Raw genomic sequence first — 24332 nt, 5'->3', positions numbered from 1 at the left:
GAGGGGGGGGGGGTAAAAATTAAGATTAGTTTTTATTATATTATTTATTATATTTCTGAGTAAAAGCTCTTTTTTATTGAAAAGGCTACTATTGTATTTTTGATTTGGAATTCGCCTCATTTAGTTTAAAAATTTATTATTTAGTAGAAAATTAAATTATTTAATTGATAGTGGAACTCTATTGTTAGAAAGTGATCCTTTTTATCAAAAGGTAAACTACTTTGTCAAAAATTAATGTCTTAAACTATTCAATATTTGATTAAAAATTAATTTTTTTAGTGGAAATTTCATGTATTTTGTTGAAAATTCGTCTTTCGTAATAGAAATATAATCTTCTTGGTTAAAAATATACCATTTTTTATTGAAAATACAACTATTTGGTTGAAATATCAACTGATACATGCTTGGTTTAGAACTCATATTTTTTATTGAAAAAGCAATTATTTGACTTAAAGTTGAATTACTTTTTAAAAAATTAATTTTTTAAATGAATAATTCATAATTATAGTTCAAAATTCCACCATATTTCTTTTTACTGAACTTTTATGTTCAAAATTTTATTGTTTTGTACAAAATTATTATTTTTTTGCTTTAAAATTTATCAACTTGCTTAGAAATTTAACTATTTGGTTACAAATTCAACTTTTTTATTTGAAAGTTTAACTATTTGGTTGAAAATTAAGTTTTTTAATTAAAAAATTATATTTTTAAATTGAAAATGGAACTTTTTTGTAGATAATTTGTCATTTTGGTTTAAACATCTATTATATGGTTAAAATTTTGATTCTTTTATTGAAATCGCAGCTAGAATTGTTAGCAAGTAATTCTTAATAAAAAATTCAACTATTTTGTTAAAAATTTATTTTTTAGTTGAAGTTCGAAAATAGAAATATTTCTATGAAAATTCGTGTCATGTTTGATTGAAAAGTAAAATTTCCAAACTATTTGGTTACAAAACTTTTTTTATTTGAAAATTCAACTTTTGTTTGAACATTTATTTATTTTGTTGAACATTCATATTTCTTGTTATAAATGTAATCTTCTCAGTTGAAAATGTGTAGTTTTTGGTCATCTTTTTTGTCTAAAAAGTTGATTGTTTGACTTACAGTTTATCTACTTTGTGACAACCATTAATTTTTATATTAAGGATTCATAATTATAGTTAAAAATCCATTTATTTGCTTTTCAATGATCTCTTATGTTAAAAATTCTACTGTTTTGTAAAAAATTCTTTTTTTTTTCTTGCATGAAAATTAACTTTTTGGTAGAAAATTCATCTTTTTGATTGAAAATTAAACAATATTGTTGAAAAATCGTTTGTTTTTTTGTTGACAATCTTACGACTTTGGTTGAAAATTAATTTTTTGTCTGAAATCGTCTTTTTGTCTTGAAGATTTATCTTTTTGGACAGACGATATTTTTGGTTAAAAATTCAACTAATTTGTGAAAAATGCTATATATTTCGGCTTGAAATTTTAGTAAGTCAAAGTGTTTCTTTTTTAATTCAATATGGTATTTACATTAATTTTATATGAAAGGATTTATAAACCCAAAATCCACGTTTAGCCAACGGTTACCTTTCTTGGGGGGGGGGGGGGCAAACATTCAAAAATTGGTACCGTAGTTTATAATTGGCCCATCACTTGAAAAATTCTCCGTGCGATAAAAGAATGTCTTGACGCCGCCAGGCCTCGACTACACTACTGGATAAGAATGCTTTAGTATTTTAAAAAAAGCTCAGTTTTCAGACTCTGATAAAAATTGTAATAAAAAGTGAAAATAAAATTTCTACTCTAACATTTTATATTGAAATTGTTTCACAAGTTTCTTTCTCCACCGAATTTATTCTTGTCCTTTCCAGCTTCTTTTTTTTAAGTTTGATTTTCAATCTCGGTGCTCGTAGAACTTTTGAAAAGTTCGAATCTTCGATATTGTGCAAGTTAGAAGAAGACTTGTATTATTTTCGATAAGGTTAACATGTCCGAGCGGAGCAGAAAAGCCTAAAGTGTTTCCTTGGCGATACACGAAACTTGAGGAGAAATGAGCAGAGCAGAGGGTGAAAACTTGTAGTAAAAGTTTAAAAGTTCAGTGAATTGTTTAAAGCTTCTTTCCGGCAGTACACAATTTAAAGTCTGGTGGTAATCCTCTTCTCTGCTTTTAAGAAATACGAGTGAAAAGTCGAGTTTGATAGCGTGCTATTTTTTATTAAAGAGTTCGGACAAAGTTTTGTTTAAAAATATCAAGATGTAGAGCAGGTGTCTACTAGGGTGTCCATAAAAAATTATCATCCTACATAGAATGTATTATTTTTTTGTAAAATTATATTTAAAATTCTTTTTAGTCGTGATAAACTCTATTAAAAATTAAAAATTCCATTTTTTTGGCAAAACTATGACAAGAAACGAAAAAAATTAGGCAACAAAAATTGTTCACTCAAAAAAGGTCTACAAATTTACTCTCATTGTTTTTTACAGGACGAATAGTATTTGTTTTAATTGAGCCCCTGGATGCAATAACTCGCTGAGCCCTCGAAAACGCGTAAAAGTATTGTCTGCGCGGTGACATTACGAGTCAAAATCAAAAGTCCGAATTCGGAAAAATGAAAAATACTGCTCGATAGCTTTTTAAAAATGAATGCACGTACCCGTTTAAACTTTTTTCGTAAACATTATAGTTTCCGTTAATAAAAATAAAAACTGATGATTTTTGAATCGAAAAATCCATGTTTTTCAAAACTTAAATATTAATATTAACTTTTGATATATTTTTTGATACTGTATTCAACGCTAGACCTTCCTGAACAGAACTCAAAAAAAAAAAAAATTTTGATAAGTTAAAAAATGGCTGTTCAGCGGCGATTTAAGTTTTGAAAAATATGGATTTTTCGATTCATAAATCATCAGTTTTTATTTTTTTTAACGGAAACTATAATGTTTACGAAAAAAGTTTAAAAGGGCACATGCATTCATTTTTAAAAAGCTATCGAGCAGTATTTTTCATTTTTCCAAATTCGAAATTTTCATTTTGACTCGTAATGTCACCGCGCAGACAATTCTTTTACGCGAATTTCGAGCGCTCAGCGAGTTATTGCATCCAGGGGCTCAATTGTGAAAAAAGCATTTTAAAAGAACAAACTTTTTGGCGTAGCTGCGAAAACAGATTATAGCTAAATAAGAAAGAAACATTGATGTAATAATTAAATACAAAAATTTTATATATAATCATATATATAAAATATATATAAAAAAATCTGAGGTTAAAGCTGCACGAGCTTTAACGAAAGAGAATTCAAAATCACCGTGGTTCAAAATTATTTTAAAAAGAAAAATATACATTAATTTTTTCATCAAATAAAACAAGTTTAGGAGGTACGTCATGAAATAATATTTAGTTTTAATTTTAAAAAACATTTATTCTGGAATTGTAAGTTAATTTTTACATAAATAAAACTACCAAGAAATATCAGGGATTTTTTTTGAGTCAGGGAATTTTTTCAATGGCGTGGATTTTTCATAATATAAAATTGAATAACAATGATTTTTTATTTGTGAAAGTAGGTTTATATTACTGTATTGAACTATTTTGTTGAAAATTATTAATTTTTTTTTTAATTAATTTTTTTAACTGAAAATTCAACTCATGTTGAAAAGTCGTCTTTTTTCGTTGATTTCAACTATTTTTTATTAAAATTCGAATCGGTCTTGGTTGAATTTATCAAATACTACATTTTTATTTTAGAATTCATCTTTTTCTAATGAAAATTTAATTCATTGGTTGAAAACAAAGCTTTTTTTCTAAAATTATTTTTTTTCTGATTAAAAATCATAATTTTAATTTAAAATAGATATGTTTATTTAAAAAACGAGCTATTTTGCTAACAAGTTATCTTTTGTTTTTAATTTTTTTCCTGAAAATTTAACTGTTTGAATTGAAACTTTAACTATTTTGTTTAATTTGTTTATTGTTGAAAATTAATTTTTTTAACTAAAAATTGCACTTAAATTTTTTGTTACAATGTTCTATTTTTAGTTTTTTGAATAAAATTTACATTTTGGTGTTGAACAGTCACCTTAAATCTTTTTTGGATGAAAATTCAACTACTTTTTTGAAATTTGGTCTTTTTAATATAAAAATTGACCTATTTTTGTAGAAATTGTATCTTTCTTGGATAAGAATGCAAGCGTTTGGTTAAAAATTCAACTGCTTTTTCTAATGCAAATTGTTTTGAATAGATAAAATTCTACTTGATGCTGATAATTAGATATTTATATAAATTGTTTAGAAAATTTATTATTATTTTCAGTAATTTTCTTCAAGAAAATAGTTAGAAAGTCGTGGTTTTGTTGAAAATTTTCCACTTATTATCCGATTTTTGATTAGAATGAGGCAATACTTAATTAATGTTAACAGACATAATTACTTAAACAATTTATTATTCTTTTAGAATTTTGCTACAAAATTGCAGATTTTTTACACATTTTTCCACCTTTTTCAATTTAAGTTAAGTGAATAATTAATTGAAGTTGAAATAATTATTTGTTTAAACAATTAATTATAATTTCTTATAATATTTAATTTGAATAATGATAGTAAGATGCGGTTTTTTCTGAAATTTTAAAGTATTTGTACACTTTTTACTTGCAGTGAGTTAATAATTCATTTAATTCAGCAGATATCATTATTTAAAAAAAATTTTATTGTTCATAATTATCTTATTTTTCATTAATTCTAAATAGTTTCGCCTTCTTCTGAAATTTTTATCTTTCGCCCACTTTCTACTTAGTGAAGCAATAAATAATGCTAGTTAACAAACATAGTTGTTCAAACAATTTATTACTATTTATAACTATCTTCTTTTAGATAAATGCTAAAAGGATGCTTTTTTTTCTGAACTTCTAAACTTTTGCCCAGTTTTCACTTAGTGAGGTAAAAATTAATGTAAGTTAACAAACACAATTTAAAAAAAATTATTATCGCTTATAACTATCTTCTTGATGATTAATTCTGGAAAGTTGCGGATTTTTCTGACATTTTAAGCTCTTCTTTCAGTTTTTAGCTAGAAACAAACAATAAATATTAATATTAATTTCAGCGAAAAGGCTCTTAGTAACTATTTGAAGGAAAATTTACATTTAACAGGATCGATATAGAAAAGTTGAAGAATATTTCAAATATGTATTTTATTTCAGAAAAATATATTAACAAAAAAGAAAGAGATTGTTTAAAATCTGATTTTCTCTAATTTTTGTTAATTGTTTGTTCATAACTAAAAAGACAAAGCAAAATTAAACATTTCGGAAAAAAACGGAAACTTTCTAATACTCATCTAAGAAAAGAAATTTATAAACAATAATAATTTATTTTAACAATTATGTTTTCTAATTATAATTAATTATTAAGTCTTTTCGTATGAATAATAGACAAATTTTTATAAATTCAGAAACAAAAACCGCAACTTTCTACCATTAAACAAAGAAAACATTATTAAAAGTAATAATAAATATTTTGAAAAATTATTTTTAACAAATTGATTTAATTATTACTTCACTCTAATTAAAAAGTATACAACATAAAAAAACATGCAAATATCTAGTATTAATATAGAAAGAAGATAGTTTTAAGCACTAATAATTTGTTTAAACAATTATTTATGCTAAATTTAATTAAGTATTAACTCAATTCAAATGAAAAGTAGACAAAAAGTTGAAAGTTTCAGAGAAAATCATAATTTCATAATTTCTCTGACCTGACTTCAATTAAAAATTGGATGAAAAAGGGAAAATTTTTGAAAACACAATGACTTTCAATCTGTATTCTAAGAGAAAAGTGCTAAAAACAATAATAAGCTGTTCATATAATCAATTAAACATCTAATTATCATTATAAAGTTGTGTTTTATCAATTAGAAACAATTTTCATTTTTAAAAACTACAATGAAATCATAATTAACGCCAAAAACTCGCGAAAACCATTTTTTCACTTATGGATTTTTTTGGCGCTCTGTAAAACAAACTTTCGGGGTGATATTTGAAAAGTTATATTTAATTTATATTATATGGATAATTCTGGAGAGAAACGATAAATTTCAACTCGATTCAGCTAATATTGACGATTCTGAAAAAATTTACAAAACCGTATTTTTTTCTTATGAGAAATACTTGTTAGACTTCATGGGGCTTGCGCCACCTATATATATCATTTTTTTTTTCAAACAAAAAAAATGAATTTATTTTTGTGTTGATTCGATTAAAATTGCGGTTCGATTAATATTCTCAAAAATTCAACAACAAAAATCCATTTCATTTTTGGACCACCCTAATATACAACGTTCTCAAATCACACAAGATTTTCTCTAAAATCCATAACAAAATTTTGTAAAATAAACCGAGTCTTCTCCTAAAGAAAAGGGATTTTTATCCAGGATTTTAGTAGACACCCTGGACAAAAATGCAGAGATTATAATCGGTTATTTATTTAATTTTTGCTAGCACTGTATGGTAGAGAATACTATACAGCCATAATATAGTATAGTAAAGAATAATATGCAACAAAATATGTTTATAGTTCAAATTAAAATACAGAAAAAGTATTGTATATTAAAAAACACTACACAGCAAATATTTCGAGGTAATAACAAATATCCTACCGCTATTATAAAATTTAAAAAAAGATCCTTCTGAATTTTGGGAAAATTTGAAAAAGTAAAGAATTGCTATTTTTTAAACGCAAGATATAAATCGACTTAAATAAGTACAAAGCCAAATAAATTGAAGTAAAAAAATAAAAAATTAATCATTCTTATCCACCTTTTTTATAATTATGTTTTTTTAATAATCATGATTCACCTTTTTCACACTTTTCCAATATTCAGAAAGATCGTTTTTAAATTTTATTACATTGGTAGAATTCTTTTTATTATATAGAAATATTTCCTATGTTCTATTTTTTTTTGTATGCAATGCTTTTTTTATTGAAATTTTTACGATAAGCATATTTTGTTGTATATTTTTCTGCACTATACTAAAACGCATTTTCTACCATACAGTGCTAGCAAAAATTGCGTGCTATGCAACGCTTATTTCTTATTTCGATTTCCTAATTAAGAAAATGAAATATACGCCTAAATTTAAAGCACTATAAAATATAATTAACAATCATAAATTAAAATAAATATTAAAACAGCTGTATCGGCTTTCATATCATTTTAATTTAATTTAGTTCAAACTTTTATTTAATTTGGCTTTCGGTAATTCATCGCTTTTTTAAAATGTAATATTTTATCCCAGCAGGAATTAGAAGCAAAGAAAGAAATAAGAAAATTTCAAAATTTGTATCGTAATGATTTATCACGATCGATATGTTAACGATAGATATCTAATATATCTTATTTTATATGGATATATAAACATAATTTAATTAAATATAATTTCAATTGTACATTTTATAAATTAAAAACTCTTTAAATTCAAATATGTATGATTAAAATTTCTTATATTTGGATCACTTTAAAGATTAAAATTTAAGTGTTCAATTCCAAATCTTTCAAATTCAAGAAATTTCGAATGCAAAGTATCAAAGTTACCAAATTATTAATTGTAGATTTACAAAATAAAAAATTCTTCATTAAAGATTTAAAATGTTGCAATTTTGAAGATATACAATTGAAAATCATTCAACTTTAATGTTTCGGAATTTATAATTCTTGAATTATTAAGATTTACAATCCGAAAATCTCAAATTAAGGATGTACAAATAAAAATTACTGTGGTTTTTCTATTTTTTAAATCAAAAGTTACGTAATTTTCAAAGTTGTTTTTGAAAAATATTTCAATTTTGAAGATATTTAATAAAAAATTCGAAAATTTTATGGATTTGCAACTTAAAATTATTCAATTTTCAAGATTAACAATTAAAACCCCTTAAACTGAAGATGTATAATTAAAAGTCATTTAATGTGCTGTACTTAAAAAATTAAAAGTCAAGTTTTCAATTCTAAATCTTCCAAATTGACTAAATTTCTAATATAAGGCATTAAAATTATAAAATTTTTAATTGTTAAACTCAAAACTTAAATAATTTTTCAGCATAAATATGCATAACTGAAAATTTTTTAATTATAAAGATGCAAAAATAAACATACTTAAATTTTCACGATCTTGAAAATTTAAAACTTAATTAATGTTTCTGTGTATTATAACAAAGAAACTGCAGCTGTAATTACTCTCTTTTTGAGGAACTTTACAAAGACTGCATTTTATTTTAAATAATAAGAATTTGATATTCCAATTAATTCTAAAGAACTTCTATTAAAAAATTAAGAGATCAAAGCAAAGTGAATTAAGGAATTGGAAGATTATTATTATTAATTTATTATTTTTCTGAATTTTATTATGCAGCACGTTTGAGTAAATAAAAAATTGACATATAAGGAAACATTTATATATTTCTTTATTATTATTATTTTTTCTTTTTTTGAAAAAAAGAGCGACGATTATTCACAAGAACATCTTGTCTTTATTTAATTTGTGATATAAAGAATGTGTTGTTTTAAAGTATCAAGATTGTAAAATTGTTCCACTCGTGTATAAAATTATCGGGGCGTTTTGGGGCCCTATTAGGGTGCTCTCTAACCCACTAGGGCCAAAAAATTGTCTAAGTGTCGCACTCAAAATTTTCTTTGCCCGCTTCCAAAAGGAACCAGACTAGCGTTTAACCACACAAAAACGTCTCACTTTTAGTCAGCGCAATAATAGTCCATCTTGACAGCGCCACATTAGCGGTCAGGACGGTCTGTCGTGGCCCCGAATAGTTTTCCAAGAATTTCCTACAAGGGTAATTCCTTCACCTTTTCCAGTTTAAAAAGTATAATAAACATACAAATTTTTCTCTCTTCCCTCAAAATAAAAGTAAAAAATATCGCATTTCAGATTCCCTGAAACAAAGCCGAAATAAAAATGGTAATAAGCAACGTTCACAGACAAAAGAAGGTCGCGAGGTTTTTTGTTGGCGGGCACATTTCCGGGAGAAGATACCGAGGACGTGGAATACGGATATAAAGTCTCCTTTATGGCGAAAACAATGTGGGTCAAACGGATTTGCGCAGAACGTATAAGAAAATAGCTTTACGTCGAATAAATACATTTATATTATTATATAATGCATATGTACATTCTTGAAGTAAATTTTTTTTTTTCAAAAAGTCTTGACTTTTTCTTAATAGGGGAATGCCCTCGCGATAAAAACTGATTTCCGCCTTTGAGTTTCACTCCTTGATCGCTAAAATAGTTCAGATCAGTCTGGGACTATATTCACTATTCAGAGGCGTAGTTGAGGCCAGGCCTTGAATCTTTGTGCAGGCCTGGAACCGCCTAGGCACTCTTGCCACACGGGAAATTTTTCCATTCATGGGTCATTTATAAACTGCGTTACCAATTTTGGGTTTTTTTACCTCCCCCTCCCCAGTTCCACGAAAGTAATGCAGTCGTGAGCTTAAAACGGATTTTACGTTTCGAAATTCTTTTTGTAATGTGGATAACTTATTGAATTCAATACGAAACAATTTAAATTCCTAAGATTTCCAGCAAATGTATATTGAATTTTCAACAAAATAGTTGAATTTGCGAACCAAAAAAGATTTTCTACACAAAGAGATGAATTTTTAACACAAAAAAACTTTTAAGGAAAAAAAAATAATTTTCAACCAATTTGTTGCACTAACAACTAAATAAATTAACTTTCCAGTGAGAGACGAATTTTCCATAAAAGATATAAAGATTTCACAAAATAGTAAAACTTTCAAGACAAAAAGACTAATTTTTTTGAAGACGTTCAATTTTTAACAAAAAATTGATCCTTAAACAAGAAAGATAAATTTTCAATTCAAAAGGATGAATTTTTAATAACATATTTGAATTTTCGACCAAACCTGATGAGTTTAATAAAATAGTTCAACTTTCAAACAGAAAATATTAAAATTCAATTAATTATTTGAATTTTCGAGACAAAAAGACCAACTTTTTAGAAGACAGTTTGATCTTCCATCAAACCAGTTTATTTTCAACCAAGAAACATTACTTTCTATCATGAAAGATAAATTTTCAACAAAATAGTAAAGGTTTTGAGCTAAAAAGTCGAATTTTTTAGAAATCAGTGGACTTTTAAATCGGGAAAGATGAATTTTTAACAAAAATATAATTTTCTATCCAGGAATATAAATTTTTAACATTATAGTTAAATTTTCAACCAAAACGTTGAACTTTCAACGAACAAGAATATTTTCCGCCGAAAAAAGACGACTTTTCAATAAAATATATGAATTTTAAACCAAAAAGTTGAATTTTTAAAAAACATGATTAATTTTCTACTCGAAAAGATAACTTTTAAAAAAAATGTATGATTTTTCTACCAAATTTTGGAAATTTGTAACTTATATAATATGAAGAATATATTTTCAAACAAAAATGGAATAGTTACATTTTCAGAAAAAAAAATTTTCAAGAAATTTGTTAAATTTTCAACGAAAAAGGCGAATTTTGAATCAAATACATGAATTTGCGACAAAAATGATTTATTTTTGCATTTTTTACAAAAAAGGATAAATTGTTACCCAAAAATTGAATAATTTAGTTGTCATTTAAAAAAATTATATGATGCCTAACACGAAACAAATTTTCATCAAAAGAGTTAAATTGTCAATCAAAATACGAATTTTTAACTTATCCAATATACAGAATCAAGTTTTAACTAAACATGGAACAGTTACATTTTCAGATAAAATAAAAATCATTTTTAACAACAAAAAATGAGTTTTGAACAAAGTTGTTGAATTTTTAACGAAAAAGATTGTTTTTCTTCTAAGACGATTAATGTTCTACCAAAGAAGACGAATTTTAAATAAGATACATGAATTTTCAAAACAATTTAAAAAAATAAAACCCTGCTTAACGAATTATCTACAGAAAAAGTTGAAGTTTCAACCAAATTGTTAAATCTTTCAATTATATAATATACAGAATACATATTCTACCAAAAATGAAATAGGTAAATTTAAAAATAAAAACTCTGATAAAAAATAACTTTGAACAAAAAAAACTAATTTTTTATGAAATTGTTAAATTTTCAACTAAAAAGGTACATTTTTGTCAAAGAATATTAATGTTTTACCAAAAGAAGACGAATTTTTAACAAAAAATTTGCATTAAAAAATTATTTAATTTTAAAACCAAAACGCTCAAATTATCTACAAGAAAGTTAAAGCTTCTACCAAAAGTATATTTTTTTTACCAAAAAGTTTAATTTTCAACCAAATTGAATTTTTAACTTGAAGAATATATGTATATTCTACTAACAAAAACAAATTTTCAAACAAAAAGTTGAACTTTTAAATAAACAAGATGAATTTTTAACCAAATAGTTCAATTTTCAACAAAAAATTAAATAGTTTAATTGTCAGTTTAAAAAAATTTATTTTTAACCAAACATGACACGACTGTTAATCAGAATAGTTCCATTTTTGATCAAAGAGATAAACCTTTAACTTAAAAAATAAATTTTTAAAAGAACAATTGAATTTTTTATTGAAAAAATGAGTTTTTTGCAATATAGTTACATTTTTAATAAAATATATTTTAAACGACTACACCACTAACTATATTGAATTAGAACTACAATTACTCTCTTGTATTCTCGAGTCCATTTTGGGGAAAACTTCATGTCTCACTATTTGCTTCCCTTAATCCCACATACAGTCCCGCCAGGATTTAAGCCGTTGAAACGGACTGTTTAATCCTAGTGAGTTCCGGGATTTAGACTCGATTCTTGCCAGCACCTGTTACACACATCCTACGTTCACTGTCACCAGAAACAGGAAAATCCCTACGAATTATTAAATTTAATTTACCTACGTAGCTGTTTTTAATTTAGGATGCGATAAGGGGTGTTTGTAAACAGAAATAAGAAAATCCCTATAAATTATTATTTTTAATTTCCCAATTTAGTTTTTTTTTTTAAGTTCAGGACCTAATTTAAGTATGACTAACTCTTTATGGTATTTTTAACCAGCTACTTTATCCAGTCTGTTAATTACAATTTTGTAACCAGCTACTTAATGCGGACCCACAATTGAGGGCCCGCATACGATGAGGGGGTTTAATCCTAGCGGGTTCCGGGATTTACACTCGATGCTTTCTAGTACCTGTTACATAAATCTTACGTCACTTTCACCAAAAACAAGAAAATCTCCATGAATTATTATTTTTAATTTACCAATTTAGTATTTTTTTAAATTTTGGACTCGGATCAAGTATTCTAACTCTTAATGGTATTTTTAACCGGCTACTTTATCCAGTCTGTTAATTACAATTTCTTAACCGGCTACTTGATGCGGACCCACAATGGAGGGCCCATATGCGATAAGGGGGTTATCCTAGCGAGTTACGAGATTTATATTTGATTCGTGCCAGCACCTGTTGTACACATCGTACATTCACTTTCACCAGAAACAAGAAAATCTCTACGAATTATTATTTTTGATTCACCAATTTATTTATTCATCTTTCTTTAAGTGAGGAACCGGATCAAGTATGACTAACTCTTTATGATATTTATAACCGGTTGCTTTATTTATTCTGTCAATTAAAATTTTGTAACCGACTACTTAATGTGGACCCACAATTGTGGGCCCGCATACGATATGGAGGTTTAATCGTAGCAAGTCACCAGAAACTCTTCAGATTTATAACCAACCACTTTATTTATTCCGTCAATTATAATTTTGTAACCAGCTAAATGATGCAGACCGCCTATTGCGGCTCCGCATGCGGTTAGGGAACGAGAGCTCGATACGCGAAAAATTATTATTCAAGTGTCTAATGATATCAAAATTTTTAATTTACTTGAAAAAAACAGGAGCGTTACGCGCTTGATTATTAATTTTCTTATCATATGCAATTTTTAGAACTAAAATATAAAATCAATATCATTTATTTCACTCGACTGAGTTACAAACTCTAGATGAACCGCATAAATAAGAATAAATAATATCATATCATCCGTATTGTGACGTTATCTTTTATTTGCTCCTGAGTGACGAATGAAGGGATAGACTTTTTTGAAATAATTTGAACCAACTTCCGGGTTGCAATCTTTTCTCGCAATATTTACATCATGTCCGATTTTGTCCCCTATTTTTCTCTTACCTATTTTTCCAGTTACTTGGAGGTACCTTTGCTTTAAAGCATTTAGTGATGATACCGTTTTATCCAGTAGGTGCTACTTTTGTTGGATCAGTGTTTGAAACAAATCACTGAAGCTATCCAATACGTAACTCACGATATTTAATATATCACGACCATTTGATGGATGCGTAATAATTTTCAATAATTCCTGAAGAATTGGACCAGCTCTTTTCGTAAAAGATTCACTAACTGCTGCCATCAAGTGTTTGATAGCACATTTAAAAACATCTTTATACGACCAAAGAGATCTCACGATTGTATTGCCTTCCCAGGACTCGCCATACAAATTCTGCATTTCTGTAGTCACTACAGGTGAAAGGAAACTTAAAAGAACAACCTCACAGAAAATCGCCGATCCTCCAAAGTACACCAAAGTCGATATTCAATTGAGTTGCAACAAATTTGCGCCACACAGATACATTACGAGAATGTAGAAGAGATTCATCATTCAGAGATTTTTTTTCTCATTCAGAGCAACGTGAAGTGTTGTCTTCAAACTGTCAGTCACCTATCAAGATGATTTTGTCGGGCGTTATTTGGGTGAAACAGATGTTAATAAGCAAGTAAGTTATTAGACGGTCATGGCTTTTTCTATAAATCCCCGTTTCAGTTTAAGTGCATTAGGAAAATTTAATTTTATTCTAACTGACTAGTAGGCACTGTTAAATGAAAGACCGTTGAAAATTAGGTAAATATTATTCCAATTAGTTTGCTTATTAACAATTATTCAGTCTAATATCGCGAAGCGAATAATTGCTTTGACAGGTGTTCAGTTGGCTGACAGCACTCCACAACTCTCAACATCAGCCAAAATTCAGTCTCAAAATGATACATTCCCCTAGATGCCCAGGTGAGCAACTACGTTTGTAGGAATAAATATAAGACTCAAAATTCTCTTAAATTCTCATTGTGAGACCAATGAAATTTGAAATGCAACAGATTTAACACCAGCGTTTTTCTGTACTTTGCTTCTTCAAAAATGTCTTCCATGGCCAACAATTCTTCGTCAAGTAGTGCCCTGATATTATCCGGATTCTGATGATTGAAGGATAAATTATTCACAGAAAAGCAGTCGTTTCTAAAGCCACTGATATACATAGATAATCAATCTTTTCTATGTGATAATCCCTTTCATTAGGCACAATGTGATGTATCATTGCGTTATTGCAAAGATTTTTCTCGCTAGAGAGGAGAACCACTACACATCCTGCCTCTCTAATTTAAATACAGTTTTGTAGAACTCCCTCATTCGGACAGTCATTCACGAATTTTTTTTTCTTTCTTGCCACATTTCCTGCCTTCGGTCTCAAAAACACAAGCCCTTCTCGCTTTCGTTTTCAAATATTCTAATTTGGAGACCTAATCTCTTGCTTCCTCGGTAGCTTGTCAATTCGAGAGGAAGACGTTGGTACCATTGAAGATATACATAGCTTTCTAATTTCAGACAGTTTATTAAGGTGATTACAGATATTTTGCTAAACCACGTTCATAGCATTTATTGATCTAGTGGCATACAATTGCGTTTGAATTGCTTGTACCTCGACCATAATTTTCTCATCCTCAATCGGCTTCCATTCTATCTCCTCATTGTAAGGATCATTGTTTGGTTTTAGCCCTAGATCCCAGCTACATGATCCGGACCCTTAATTTAAATTCTTTGCACAGTTACTTGATCCAAACCCTCATTGATATTTAGTTACTTAGTCTAGTCCCATAATTATAGCCAGCTACATGATCCGGAACTAGGCCCGAAATTACAAATGGCTACATGATCCATCCTCAATTATAATTCCTTACCCGGCCTCTTGATCTAAGGTCTCAATTATTATCTGTCACTTAATCTAGGCCTCCAATTATAACTGGCTATATGATCCGGACCCTCAGTTAAAATTCCTTATTTAGATACTTGATCCGTACCGTCATTTATAATTGATTACTTCATCTAGGCCCTCTTTTACAACTGGTTACTGATCAAATCCTTAATTATAATTCCTTAATCGGCAACTTCATTCGGGGTCTCATTTATTATCGGCCTGATCAGCCACTTGAACTGAGCTCTAAATTATAACCAGCTACATGCTCCGGATCTTCAATTATAAATCCTTACTGAGCTACTTGATCTAATTTTTAATAGGTTACTTGTTTTGGACTATAGCCGGTTACATGATCCAGGCCCTGAATTATAATTCCTTACCCGACAATTCGTTCCGAATACCAATTTATAATCGGTTACTTGATCTAGGACCTCAATTATAACTGGCTACATGATCCGGACTCTTAGTTATAATTCCTGACCCGATTACTCACTTATAATCGGTAACTTAATCTAAGAGCTTAATGATAACTTGCTACAAGATCCAGAACTTCATTTATCATTCTTTACCGAGCTAATTGATCCGAACTCTGATTTATAATCAGGCTTAATCTGGGCTCTAAATTATAGCCGGCCACATGATCCGGACCCTCAATTATAAATCCTTACTCAGCTAACTGATTCGGACCCTAATTTATAATAGGTGACTTGATCTGGGGCCCCCGTTTATAACTGGCTACCCCGTTACCTGATTCAGGTTCTCAATTGTTATTCCTAATGATAATTCAGTAATTTGCCACTTAACCCGGACCTTAAATTATAAAGTCATAATCGGCTATTTTCTCTAGACCCTCAATTATGATTTTATGACTAGCTACTCGATTCAGAACGTAAATTATGATTTCACAATCGCTTATTTGATCCAAACCCACAATTGAAGCTTTTGCCTTATTTAAGGGGGTAGCCAGGTCTCAATGGTCTTTTTTTTGAACAACGTTTTTTTGTTATTTATTTTTATTAAACATTTACAACTTTTAGGTATGTCGTGAGGCATGTGATTAACTAACGGAAAAAATTTATTTTTTATTTTTCATCAATATCCGGCCAATTTCTGGGCGATCTGATGACGCTACGTTGAAAAACGATCGCCATGATTTTTCAACTTTGCGTCATCTGAAACACAAAAACCAAAATTTTTCGTAAAGAGCACATAAATGGCTATAGGATGAACCTCAATTATGAAAAAATATTAATTAATAAACAAATTGTGAAAGTTTTTGTGATTTTTCGTTTTTTTCTCACTTTTTTAAAACATTAACTAGATGAAATCAATGAAGAATCAAGACCGAGGTTCATACGATAGCCAAGTCTTTTCTAAATATTTTCAGAAAAATTTGAATGAAATCGGGCCGGTAGATAGGCTGGAATCGTGGCGACGACCCCTTAAAAACGCGTTTCGAGATAAACGCGTTTGAAGTTTAAAGTACGAAAAATTGTGCGTTCCAACCGCTCGAGGCCTTTCGAAGTAATTCATTTTTCGACTACTTCTGATACGCTCTGAGGTCAAAAAGGGTTTCTACCTTATTTCTAAGGATACAAAGGGACTGAAAAAAGAAAAAAATTCGATTTTTTGAAAATTTCAAACCTCGCTACCCCCTTAAACAGAAAAAAATACTAGATGACTGAAAATGTTCCAAAGAAGAACTTGAACCGACTCAGGAAGTCAGAATTTTTTGCCTCTCCTTTTGTGAATGTCTACATCCGGGAAATATTTCTCCAGTTGACAAAAATACTTGAGCACCAAGGCAGGTATAAGGCTTATCAGGACAAAAGCAAAAACAGATTTCGGAGAATGAGCTGAGCGACCGAGCGTTTATTTTCAAGTTGAACAAAGCACCCCCCCCCCCCCCCCCCCCCCCCCCCCCCCCGTCCCGCCCACTACAGACACATGCACACAGCTTCACTGCAATCCAACTTCAACCTCTCTAAAGTGATTTCAGATCGGATTTCGTATCACGGATTCACGGTTTGCTCATTCTACTCTCAAAAATAAAAGCAAAGGGTGTAATATGAAGGTGGATATTCGAGTTTCTGTATAGGACTCTAGAAAAATTTGAAACAATTCTATCAGTCAATTTAATGATTTATTAAATCGAATTATTGACTATTGGTAAAATAGATCGCTTACCGGCTGTTGATAAATTAGATCACCTACCGACTGTTGATAAATTTGAGCGCTTACCAACTATCGGTTAAGTAGACCACCTGCTTAATTATTTAGGAAAGGATTACCTACTTATTGCCTTTATTTATTGAATGAACATAAAAAGTAAAAATGATTGCAGACTATCTATTTTTACGTGTAGCCTGTAAGAGTGTAAGATAATTGTATTGGGACTAATGGGCCTCTCGATGTTCCAGTGCAACAGATGTACGGATCGAACGGAGCGTCGACCGGGATGCCGGCGGGTATGACCAGCCTAAAGAGCACATTCGGATCGCTGGGCCCAATTGGGACCGGGATAACCGGGGCCACGACCCTTCCAAGGCCGGGAAACTGGCTGCACCCTGCGGGCCTCAGGCACGGGCACAGCGCGGCCCGGGTCCGCCTCTACTGCCAGGCAAAGTGAGGAGTCACGGGTCGGATAGGTATGCTATATTTTTTGCAAATTAATTACCTGATTAGTCGGTCCTAATGTACATTCTGAATCCATTGAATTTTTTATACAAAAATAAATGAATGGAAATGTTGTTTTTTTTTGTATGGGCAGCTATTCGTCACTTGATTCGCACTAAGTTTGAATATGTTATAAACCAAAAGGGGTTTTTAGTTGAATGAATGAAATTTAATAAATAATTTGTTATTTTAAGAACAAATTTTATAAAGAGTGATACATATCAACTATTTATGATTGAATGGATTAAGTTTTTTCCTACAGAATCGATTAAATATCACTTGGCAATGAAACCTTAGTATTATATCTGTTAATCTATTTGAAACTGACAATTTTTAAACAATCTTAATTAACAAATGCAATACGTGGCGGTTTTTGGACGTTCGAACTTGCTTTTCCTGATGCAGTCAACTGTACATACCTAACTTCTAATTCTCTTAGGATATTTGAATGAGAGTAAACAATTTTTATTGTTAATTCTAATTATATAAATATATTTCAATAATTTCATATATTTTTATATAAAATTCCACTTTTTTCATGGAATTAAATACTGATTATTTAGCAATCACATCTTTTTATAAATCGATAACGTTTGATAATTGTATAAACAAACTTAATGAATGAATAGATTATTTGGTTATTTTTCAACATTAAATTTTTGTTCTTTTCACGTAATCAACAGTTACTAATGATTTTTTAACCAAATTTTTAACAATTTGACAACGACATACTATTGTTATTAATATTTCAATCATCGTATCCGTATAAATTAAATTTAAAAAATTTGTATCAACATTTTAGTACTTTAAAAAGTTAGAATGTTCAAAATAGCGAAATAATGCAATGGTCATTTAACTTTTTTAAGAAGTTATGAAATGTTATTAATTCATAGCTAGAAGTCATTACTGAATAATTGACTTTTAATTCCGCGAAAAAGAGGAATTTTATTTATAAATACAAAACAAGATAGAAATAGGTTTAAGTCATTTTTTGAACAATGATACATCAACAGATTAAAAATTAATCATTTGTCTTTCTTTATAGCGACATCTCCTCCAGCCAGAAAGACGAATGGTTTGTGTAGGTGAGTAAAACATAAAATATAGTAAACAAAACTTTGTCCAATTTTAGTAAATTTATTACTTTCTAAGATTTTTCCATAAATCTTGGTAGGTTTTTTCAGTAGAAGTTCTGGAAAATCAGATGATTTTCTTTAAATGTTTCTATGAAAAATCTCGGAAAATTCTAAATGAATGGCTAGAAATTTTCTAGATAACTTTATAATTTTTTTCATGTAGCTAATAGAAAATTTTAGAAAATAATCAAAGTCTCCACGAATGTATCATTTTTCTAAAAAATATTTGGAATTTTCCAAAAATCTTGCGATAATTTACTGTAAAGTTTTTAGAAAATTGGTAGAAAGTTCTCGGAACATTAGCGAAATTATCGCTAGATCCTATTTCTCCAGATTTTTCAAACAATATTCCGGAAAAATTCGAAAAATCTCATGGAAGAAAAATCCTCGGAAAACTGGCAGAAACTCTTTAGGACATTTCCCGGAAAAAATGTGATTTCTTCGGGAAATATTATCTCCTCTATTTCCCGAATACTTTTCCGTACATTCCCGGGAAAATTTTGAAAATAAAATTTTCTTTTTAAATCGAGGAACTTGTAGGATAGATCTCAGAAAAAAATCTCACTTGTTTTAGGAAATATTACACATGTAAACTGTAAACAATTTTCAGAACTTTTCCGGAAAATTTCTGAAAATAAAATATATCGCAAAATTTCATTTCCCAGATTTTTTCAAAAAATGTCGAGGAAAATCCACACAATTTCCCAGGAACTGTTTGGGAAATTCTCTAGAAACTTTTGACCCCTATCGGAAACTTTTATTCTTTAAGTTTTTTCCAGATTTCCCAGATATTTTTAGAAAATGCTACATGTTATTGTGTACTACATCAGAAAATCCTATTTCTGGAATTTAATTGGCCTTTTGCAAAAATTTCTTTGAAAAATTGTTTAAAATATCAATTTTCCCGAAAAATTCTTTGAAAAATGTTTGCAATAGGGTCTATCCATTTCCTGAACATTAAAGTTGTAGGGGATTTAGCAATTTTTATGAAACTTGGTGCAACTTTAGTGTTTCTGTGTCAAGTTTATGGTTAAAATGATTTTCAAAAATTTTCTAAATTCATGGCGTTCCATTATTTTAATTTTGAAGACCCATTTGCTTATATAAACTTAGAATCAGATGAAAACATTCTATTTGTGAAATCCATAATATTTATTTATGTGTATGATTTGTTTTTAAGTTAAATTTTTTCGCTATATTTCAAATTCAAGAAAGGCCTTTTTCTCTTGAACGGATAAAATGATTTCGATGAAAAAATCTAAGTTGAAAAAAGCAGTCAAACTAATAAAAATATTAAATTTCTGATGAAAAAACTTAGTTTGCTTAAAAAATATCCTGAGTTGTCTGATTGAACATATTTTATTCCCAAATTAATCAAAGTGGGAGGTCATGGTTTTAAAAAAATTGTTAATAAAATTTTCCCCTGTTTGAAAATTGATTCTTTTTAGTTAATAATGCAACTTTTAGGTTTAAAATTAATCTGATTTGAGTGCAAATTCAATACTGTTTTGCTGAAAATTCGTCTTTTTCGTTCAACTATTCAACTATTTGGTTGAACTTGTTCAAAAGTATAACTACTTTATGAAAAATAAATTTTTATTGATGAAGATTCATCTTTTTGTCTGAAAATTTAATGTATTTTGTTCAAAATTTTTTTTTTTTAATTAAAAAAATTAAAATTTTCACATTTCCGGCTGCCAAATTACCATTTTTAGTTTAAAATTCGTCTAATTGTTTTAAAATTAATCTTTTCTTAAAATTTATATATTTTTGGATATAAAATTCAGCTGTTTTATAAATAATGCACCTTTTTTGTTTTGAAATTCGTCTTTTTTAGCCGAATGCGGCCGTTTTTTATTTAAAATTAACACTTTTTCTGATTGAAATATCAACTATTATATTTTTTTTTAGGATCCATATAATTGATCTATATTTGACTGTTTTTTATTTAAAATTAAAATCCTTTTTTTTATGAAATACCAAATATTATCATTTTCGCTGAGGTTAATATTTTTAAATTGAAAATTAATCATTTTAGTTGAAAATTAAGCTACTTTGTTGAAACTCTACTAATTTTTTAATAAACTTAACTATTTTGATAGAAAATTATCTTTTTGGTTCGAAAATTTGATCAAATTCATCTATTTGGTTCTCAATGCAACTGTTCGGTTGATAATTAAATAATTTTTTAAAATTAATCTATTTTGTTGAAATTTCATCTTTTTCGATAAGAAATTCAAGGATTTGGATAAAAAGAAATGTCCTTTCGAAAATCCAAAAAGTTTGGCCTTGGAATCTTGAAATTGTAAGCAATTTACATTCAATCAATTAATTATTTTTCAAAGATTTTATTTCTCTATGTTCGTTTTTTTTTCAAAATAGCGAAACGTAGTTTTTGAATGTCCCTTTTCAGGAAATGGATTGACTCAAGAAAAAATATTTGAAAAAATTCCTTTTAAAATAAAACAAAAATGAAGAATGTTAACTTTTTTTTAATTTCAGAGGCAGGCCTGGACCAGAGTCCGCAGGGTGAATCGGAGCGGTGGTGCCCTCACCGCCCCTCGGCGAGGTGTTATTTGAAGAAAATCGCCGGTCCGCCACTAGCATCGTCGCTAGCATCCAAAAATGGAAACGATTTAAAAAAAAAAAACGAAAAAAAGAGCTTCGTGAAACGAAACTCTCACAAGACTGAAAATATACGAAACGGAAAATTTATTTTCCCACTCCCAAAACCTCGACGAATTACCTGTAAGCGTCGTCTGCAATTTCAATTACATTAAATAATTAATTAAAAACAAAGGGATCATTTTTATATAGTATTTTTAATGTTTTGTATATTTCATACTATTCTGATTTCTTATATCAGGGACTTTTAATGATCTAAATTTTTCTATCGCTTAATTTTTAATTACTCTGAGTCTTCGCAAATTTGAATTCAAGCATTTACATTGACGGGATATGGAAGTGTTTGAAATTGTTTTCTGAATAAGTCTTTTCTTTTTAGACAAAAGTGAAGGGTCTAATTTACAGGGAGCTTAGAGCCACTATGAAGTTAGCTGAAGAACGCAGCTCGGCTCTAACATTCGGAAAACTGAGAACCGAGTTGTGTTCGTCAGCTAACTTGATAGGGACTCTAAAAAATCAATCTAGCAAAAAAAAACCATTTCGATCATGCTGAATGAAATTTGATCCCGTTTAATTGAAATATTAAAAAGAAAATTAAAATCAGGACGATGCAGTGTGCGATCGGACAGAACTGAGTGTGATTATGTGTATGTGTGTGTAGAACGTTTGTGTGTAAATAAGTCTACGGATAATTTCCGTTGAGTGATTTGTTTCTAAGTAGGCAAAAATCTATATGTTTTTCCAACAACTTTTCCCGCATTTTAAGAATAATCGAATTTATTTATAGATAATAGAACCATTTAATTTTTATGATTCAAAAGTTAACTTATTGAAATTAAGAAATATTTCATTCAGAAATGTATAAACATTTATCATTCCCATTAATATTAAATAAATATTTCAACGGAATTTTCTGAAAGTTTCAATGAAAATGAGAAGTTTTTAAAAATGAAATTAGTTTATTATTCAAATGTGTATAAATTCACATATTATTATCGTAAACTGGGACTAAGCGACGCATCTATGATTATGCATTCCTCTTCCTCCTCTTCCTCCTCTTCCTCCTCTTCCTCCTCTTCCTCCTCTTCTTCCTCTTCCTCCTACTCCTTCACTTCCTCTTCCTCCACCTCTTCCTCCTCCTTCGAAATTTAAACTCTGCTTTCATAAAGGCACATATGAGCCGTTTAGCTCCCGATTAAAATATAGAGTGTTTTTCCAACAATTATTGCCGTTTTTTAAATTTTAATTTTGAATTTTCAGTACAATAGCGATAATTCAGTATTTATTTAGATTTCAATAAACCCATAACAGAATAATTACAAAATTGATTTATAAAAAATATAACCATTTAATTTTTATGATTCAAAAGTTGAATAATGAAAGTTAGGAAATATTTTTCTTTGCAACTTTTGATCTGAAGAACTTGTTTGAAATTCATTTAGATTGAGTAAAGTAGATGCGTAAGCAGGTGTTTTGATGTGCATTTTGTGAAATATTAGCGATGAAAGTGTCTTAGTTAAAAAGTAGATAAAAAGGAAAAAAGGAGAATCGAGTCGCGAGCGTTTTGCTGATCTGATTTTTTCAGATCGGAATGTCTCACCTAATTTTAGCTTAGACTATTTTCACCCAAAAGCGTCCGTCTTTTTTGTAAATACACCTCTAGGTTTGAAACGCTCGTTGACAAGATTCTTATTATAATATAAACTATGGATTATAATTATAATTATCATTAGAATTATAATTTTTTTATTATTATGACCAATATGAGTAGCAGAGAACCATATATTGTGGTTAACCGTTTTGAGAACTTTATGTTAAAGAAATGCGAAACCGAAATGATCCAAGTGTATAAAGCGGATCTTTTCTCAAAGCCAAGTCGTAACATTTATTTATTTATTTACTAACATTATTCAAACTAAATTTAATCCTTTAATTGGAAAAGAAGCAACTGAGTATTTTTAATATGTAATGATATTTTAGAATTAGAATTGCATATAAATTCTTATTCAAAGCCATTTCTCGAAATAATCTTGGAAAACTGACATGAATTTACAATGAGTTTCCCGAAAAATTCTCCAGAATAACATTTACCGATAACTGACTGAAAAATCAAGAGAATCTTTTTAATAATTTGCGCCTCCTCCTCCTCCTCCTCCTCCTTATCATCCTACATGAACTCTCCGAGAAAGTAAAAAATAGTTGACTTTTTTCTCGGGTAAATAATATTACAATTTCTCGGGAAATTTTCTGAAAAATCAGGAAATTATATTCGTTAAAATTCCCCAATTTCGGGAGAAGTGATAAAATTTCATTCCTTGTAGTTTTTGAAACAGTTTTCCGTTAATTTATTTATTTGTAAGTTGACGCTTTTTTCTTTGTCCCTTTTTGAAAATAATAAATTTTTTTAAATATAAATTTCTTCAACATTTTACGACTCGGGCTTGAAACTCGCATTCTAGAAATTTTCCGAAGAAAGTATTGAAACCGCTTCATGTTTGTCTTTGCGCCATACATTAACCACCGTTCCAGAGAATTCGGTGTATATTGGAAAAATACAATGTGTTAGCAAAAGTGAATAATAAAATTTATTACAAATTTTAATTCAAACCACGAACGATTAATGAAGGAATTTTCAAATAATTATCATCTACAGATCACATCATCCTAGAATTAAATAAAAAATTTAAATAAAAGATTTCAGCTAAAGGATCCAAATTTTATTCAACCTTTACTTCAAAAATTTGTATATTAATCAATTTTCTCTTGAAAAAATCTTATCGCAAATGTTGAAATGTCTTAAATTATTTTTTATAGCAAAAATAGTTTATAACAATAAAATTTAATTT

At 28.6% G+C, this 24332-nt stretch overlaps 1 protein-coding gene across 1 annotated transcript in view; it reads left to right on the top strand.

Moving 5' to 3' along the window:
- Window positions 1-24087, top strand: part of LOC117175595 — a 55070-nt gene extending 30983 nt beyond the window's left edge. The window contains exons 6-8 of the mRNA XM_033365305.1: window positions 17470-17697; window positions 18771-18810; window positions 21364-24087. Of these exons, the coding sequence (XP_033221196.1) occupies window positions 17470-17678 (209 nt within the window). The 3' untranslated portion in view covers window positions 17679-17697; window positions 18771-18810; window positions 21364-24087. The remainder of the gene's footprint in view (window positions 1-17469; window positions 17698-18770; window positions 18811-21363) is intronic.
- The last annotated feature ends 245 nt before the right edge of the window (window positions 24088-24332 follow it).

This window comes from Belonocnema kinseyi, chromosome 1 (genome assembly GCF_010883055.1).
Source record: "Belonocnema kinseyi isolate 2016_QV_RU_SX_M_011 chromosome 1, B_treatae_v1, whole genome shotgun sequence".
NCBI lineage: Eukaryota > Metazoa > Arthropoda > Insecta > Hymenoptera > Cynipidae > Belonocnema > Belonocnema kinseyi.
The sequence above is the reverse complement of the archived record's forward strand: the minus strand, read 5'-3'. Positions and strand labels throughout refer to the sequence as shown.